This window comes from Electrona antarctica, assembly GCF_951216825.1.
Source record: "Electrona antarctica genome assembly, chromosome: 7".
Taxonomy (NCBI): domain Eukaryota; kingdom Metazoa; phylum Chordata; class Actinopteri; order Myctophiformes; family Myctophidae; genus Electrona; species Electrona antarctica.
The window spans coordinates 31,279,702-31,285,701 of NC_136812.1; the positions used below are offsets into that span (position 1 = coordinate 31,279,702).

General features: G+C 42.5%; 1 protein-coding gene across 3 annotated transcripts in view; it reads left to right on the forward strand.

The window, feature by feature from the left end:
• Positions 1–5,749, forward strand: part of rabgap1l (RAB GTPase activating protein 1-like) — a gene marked incomplete at its 5' end in the record, with an annotated part of 120,970 nt that extends 115,221 nt beyond the window's left edge. For all 3 annotated transcript variants that reach the window (XM_079506696.1, XM_079506697.1, XM_079506698.1), the window contains 3 exons: positions 560–631; positions 1,479–1,685; positions 1,805–5,749. In XM_079506696.1, the coding sequence (XP_079362822.1) occupies positions 560–631; positions 1,479–1,685; positions 1,805–1,969 (444 nt within the window). In that variant the 3' untranslated portion in view covers positions 1,970–5,749. The remainder of the gene's footprint in view (positions 1–559; positions 632–1,478; positions 1,686–1,804) is intronic.
• Between the last annotated feature and the right edge of the window lie 251 nt (positions 5,750–6,000).

The window sequence follows — 6,000 nt, forward strand, 5'->3', positions numbered from 1 at the left end:
GTGTTTCCTTGACCTAGAATAGGCAGTACGGTAACATTCATGAGTTCATAGTCATACACATTATTGCAAGTGCAACAGGGTGATAAAGGTCAGACAATGAAATTCATATTAATATATACATGTTGAAATTTGTATTTGTGTGGAAACATGTGTTGTAGCCTTAGAAGGGGATTAGGTGCATTCAGACACCAGAGGAAGAGGAAGTCATGAGCAACAAGTAAACATCAAACAAGTTCTGAACTTTGGTAGATTACAGTATGTCTCTGGTGTAACAATGGTTCTTGGCAATACATTCTATGCCATTGGAAAGCCTGTTTGTACAAACAAAAAATGATAATACAAAGAAAAAAGAAGAAAGGGGATAAAGAAAGTAGAGGGGGAAAGGGGGGGAATTTAGCAAATTATACAATTTAAAATAAGGATAGCTTTCATGTAGTACTCCTTAATTTACTTTTACTCTTTGTGTATTTCTATTTTCTCCACTTTCTTTTAAATTGTGTGTGTGTGTGCGTGTGCGCCTGTTCCTGTGCGTGTGTGTGTCTGTTTGTGTCTGTGTCAGATCTGTTCTCAGCTCAGCACCAGGCTGGAGAAACAACAAGCTGCAACCAAAGAGGAACTGGACATCGTCAGGGTGAGAATGGACTCCAAAATAGCAGATCTACAATATTGCAACTCATTGCATCCACCAAGTTGCAAGGTTGTAGATCTGCTATTTTCATTGTGCAACACTGTTGCACGGCAGCAAACATTGGAGATTAAGCAGACAGACAGGGACTTTTTATCTGCCTTGAGTGTCTGTCTGTTATTCCAGAAGGAGATATACATTTTGAAGTCTTAAAGAAGCTTCTACGTGGATGTGGGGAGTTAGGAGCGTGACAAAATGATGATACATTTGTATTTATAGACAAATAAATAAATAGTGACAGTAGCATACCTGTGCTCTCCCTAGAGATAGAGCCCACTAATAATAGTAAAGGTGGTTGCACACTGGTGCATCTTTTTGATTCGTTTTGCGGATCCGAAAGTAGTAGGTGATCACTAGCTGTCAGCCTGTCACCAACACCCCACTAGACAGCTTCGGGAAAACAGATCAAATCAGAAAAAAACGTTATTCGGAGGAAATATTCAGCAGCAGTGTGCAAATGTGATTGACATAAAGTGAGGTAGAATTCTTTGTTACGCGCTCCGATATTTGTCAAAATAAATAAATAATGTGCCAGTGTGCAAACAACTTTTGAGCTCATATTATTAGCATGGTGTATTATTAATACAAGAAGAAGAAGAAGAATGCAGCAGCAGAACAACAGAAAAGTCCCATTCAGTAACACAGTAGTTCCCAAAGTCTTTCATGTCAAGAACCCCCACATTAATATACGTATTGGTGTTACCCTGTACACTGTGTACAGAGTAAGGAGGTGGTATGTGAACACTGCATTAACAGAGGGTGTTATATTTCATTTTTTCATTACCTTCTACAGAGTAAAGTGATGGCATGTGAGCGCTGCAGGGACGTGTTTGGCTCCGACGGGCCCCTGCAGGCCGTGGCCCCCAGCAGGGAGAGGACAGGGGGCGCCAGTGAGCAGCTGGACGACGAGAAGGACTCGCTGAAAGCACAGCTCCGAGAAATGGAGCTGGAACTGGCTCAGACCAAGCTGCAGCTGGTGGAGGCCAAGTGCAAGATCCAGGTGACATTATACACTTCAATACATTAAAGATTAAACACTTACAGTATGCACATGTATTTGGCCGCCGACCCCCATCTCAAAACTATTTTGTTCTTGTCTGTCTGTCTGTGTGTATCTAGGAGTTGGAACACCAGAGAGGCGTGTTGATCAACGAGATCCAAGCTGCCAAGAACTCGTGGTTCAGTAAGACTCTGGGCTCCCTGAAGAGCTCCACCGGTAGCTCCTCCTCCACCTCCTCCTCCCAGACAGCCACGCCCTCCTCCCCCAAGGAGGGGCCTCCGTAAGGCCCTGCCCACCAACCACGCCCCCTGCCCCGCTATCCCCCGCCCCACTGCACAGCCTGTACTTCCCCTAGACCGGCAGTTCCTCAACCTTTTCTTTTCTCCCTGGATCTTGAAAATCAAAATATAAGTAAGGAGGAGGTTTTTTTCCCACTGGAGGAACAAATGAAGCTTAAAAACACGCGAGCTGAAACTGAAGACCAGCCTCACAGGACAATGCAGTCTTCCTTTTCTGCCAGCAGGAGGAGACAGAGACTCATTATTTTTGTGACTGCCAAGGAAGGGCCGAAGAGATGACAGCACGGGGAAACTAATGAACCTACCGGAATTGGACCAACCAATCTGTCTGTCGTTAAGTGTGATTGGACGTTGTAGATCAAAGAGTTGAGGTGATTGGACGACGGAGAAGGTTTTAATCTGCCGGCGTAGCTTGATGCCTCAAAACAAGCCTCATACAAACAGTAACCATATAAATGCATAACAGAGGCCAAACCCGGCTATTTTAAGGCTCACATTTTAATTGTGATTTACAAACATAGTGCTAAAAGGTTTTAGAGCCACACAAGGATTTTATTTTTGCTGCCTGATTAAAAACCCAACGCCAAAATGAGTGTGGTTAGCATAGCGTAGCAACAGCTAGCAGGAAAGGGATACTGCATTCACAATCTACACGAAACAACCTATACTCCTTTTACAGTAATATTAAGTAAACAATGGTGTCATATAAATATGTATAACAAATTATTGTTCTTTTTTTTTATTGTTAACCTTGTACAGATGTTCCGAGAGAGAGAAAAATAGAAAGAAACCTTGTTGTTTGTAAACACCATTTTGAAATTTGAATGTCATCTTTCTATGTGTCCGACATGATAAAGCACAGTGTGTGTGTGTGTGTGTGTGTGTGTGTGTGTGTGTGTGTGTGTGTGTGTGTGTGTGTGTGTGTGTGTGTGTGTGTGTGTGTAACTAAGCGTTCAAATGGAACTAAATGGACCCTTACGTATGTGATCATCTGGTTCCATGTGAACACTCACATAGTTATGAGGTTCCGTTGGCCTAATGCATGCCAAACCGGGGCTCCTTGATATTAAAATGTGTGAGAGCCCCTGCCATTCGGGTCTAGAATTGCCAGTATAGTCACAGTTAAGTCACGTTGCTGTTTGACAGTGGTGTAAATATGACTGATAACTAATGCTAATGACAAGGTTTTGTACCTGATTCCAACTCATCGGCTACAAAACCTAATAAAAAGCTCTACTTGCTACACATTCCCACTATCAAGTCATACTATAGTGACATCATCTAACCATGCGTCACCCATCTCTGAAATGACGCAAAAATAAATTAACCACTTAATCCCCAGCTGAAAATGGCCAACCGACAAGCTGGTCGAATCATATGACAAATAGCGAAGTAGCTACAAGCTAACAGGGTTTATTGGAAACGGTTGAATGTTTTGAAACATTTCCGCCTATGGTGTAACAACGAAATATACAGAATATCAACCCCCGGTTAAAAGTGGTTACGAATGATTTCTTTACTAGAGTACATGACGTTATGTTCATTTACAAACCAAAATGTCATAATAAATCCAGATAGCACAAGTACTGTATGTGAAAAAGTAATGTCTAGTTGAACAGCTATACCATTCTGACTACTGTGTGTGTGTGTGTGTGTGTGTGTGTGTGTGTGTGTGTGTGTGTGCGTGTGCGTGTGTGTGCGTGTGCGTGCGCGTGCGTGTGCGTGCAGTCTAAATGTTTTTACATCATGTGGCCTTTGTCTTTATTTTAATCATGATTGTTTAATACATGAGTGCAGCAGCATGAAAACAAAACCCAACCCTGGTACCCTATTGGTCTATCCTGCCCAGAACCCTGGTACCCTATTGGTCTATCCTACTCAAAACACCTGGTATCCATTCTAGAGTGACAAAGACACAAGTTGAATGCCATTCTTTCTTTTTTGTATTTTCATTTAATTATCTTTTTTATTCCAACCAATGCTTAAGCCAATTAATTATCCACAAACATGTCTGTGTTGCCACTGCTGTTGTACCCTACTGACTCATGTGACAGTGAGGAGCCCCAACCGGGAGGATGTACTGTAGGATGTACTGTACCTACTGACTCACCTTCCCAGGGTTCTGAAAGGATCCTTCATGGGGTTCCAGGGGGTCCCCAGTGCAATTATTACAGGTCTGTAACTCTGAGATGGTCCATCTGTACACTCTCAGAGTTATGGGGGTCTGTAGCCAAATGCATACCAAACTGGGGCGGGGGGGGTCCTTGAAATTTAAATGTTTGACATTGAGCACCAAAGCAGCTGGTTCAGGACCATATTGAAACTGAGCAGTTTGGGTTTCGTTTCACTCCTTTTCCATTGTGCTGTCTCCATGGTAACACAGACCAAACAGAACGTCCCTAAGCACAGGTTTTTGTCATTGGTCATTTCCATATTGTTGCTGTCGGGCAGAAACCTCTTATCTCCATGTTCTAACTTTTTCGAAAATGAACGCCATACTTGATCATACATAGGATAGCCTACTACAGCGTCACACAAAACTAGCAGATATAATAATATCGAAATATGGCGTAAAGCGAAGCTTTTTGAGCTTGTACAGTTGTAGATCTGTTACTTAAACTATTTTTAAATTTGAATCCTGAAAAGCAAAACCGTTTTGGAAATATGAGGTTTCCAGCACACAGGCCAATGGTTCTGCAATGCAGTTACTGTTTCCACCCAGTTGTAGTCTGTTGTTTGTTTGTCACAGGGAGCTGACAAGTACAACCACAGTATTCTACTGTTGTAGGCTACTGGGAGTTGACCAGTACAACCCCAGTCTGCTACTGTTGTACTGTGAGTTGACCAGTCCAACCCCAGTCTGCTACTGTTGTACTGGGAGTTGACCAGTCCAACCCCAGTCTGCTACTGTTGTAGTGGGACTCTGGGAGCTGACTAGTACATTGTACAACCACAATATTCCACTGTTGTACTGGGAGATGACCAGTACAAACCACCACAGTCTGTTACTGTTGTACTGGGAGATGACCAGTACAAACCACCACAGTCTGTTACTGTTGTAGTTGGAGCTGATGCTACTGTTGTACTGGAACCTGACCAGTACAACCACAGTATTCTACTGTTGTACTGGGAGCTGACCAGTACAACCACAGTGTACTATTGTTGTACTACTGGGAGCTGACCAGTACAACCACAGTCTGTTACTGTTGTACTGGGAATTGACTAGTACAACCACATTCTAATAATGGTTGTCAGTGGACAGATAAGTAGAGCCGTTATAATTATCCTACACAGTGGAAAGGGAGTACGAGATGGAAACCAGTTAGTTAAATCTTTTTTGAGTGTTTTTTGCTCTGAGCACATTCCATCCATGTGTCATGCTGACTCGTAAATGTATAATAAGTTGGCGTCATATCAGTCCTAGTGAAGTAACCTATATATGTTCCCTGTGGTTTTCTACATGCACTAACGCAAGCCTTGACGCTTTTAACACTATTTCATGTTGTTTATTTGTACTCACAAGTTATCAAAGAGCAGAGCTGAGTTTTTTTTTTTTTTTAACTGTACACTTAAAGAGGACAGTTGCCAAAAGAGTAATCCAGTTGGATGACAAAAACGACACCATTATTGTGTATGGGACTGACATTGAGTGTGGTGTGTGTTGTATATTGTCCTCCTGATGATGTGCTCTGACTTCCAGTGTTTGTGTGACGTACATTAATAACACATTAATAAAGATGGACATTTGCGTTCACTGATATGCTGCTTATGTTGTATGCACAGGTTATTGTGTGAGTGAAATAGGCTCTCTCTCTCCATCGCTCTGCCTCTAAAGCAACAGTCAACTGGAGATGATGGAAGGAACAACCATCATCAGTCACACTCAACGGGTACAGGTCCACTGGTCCAGTGTAGCAGCTTATACACCTAGAAACCCCAGTCTAGCCTACTTAGGTTCATCTTACGGTGGACATGTTTGCCTGAAAAGGAATCTTTGAAATGTTTCATAGTTTTAG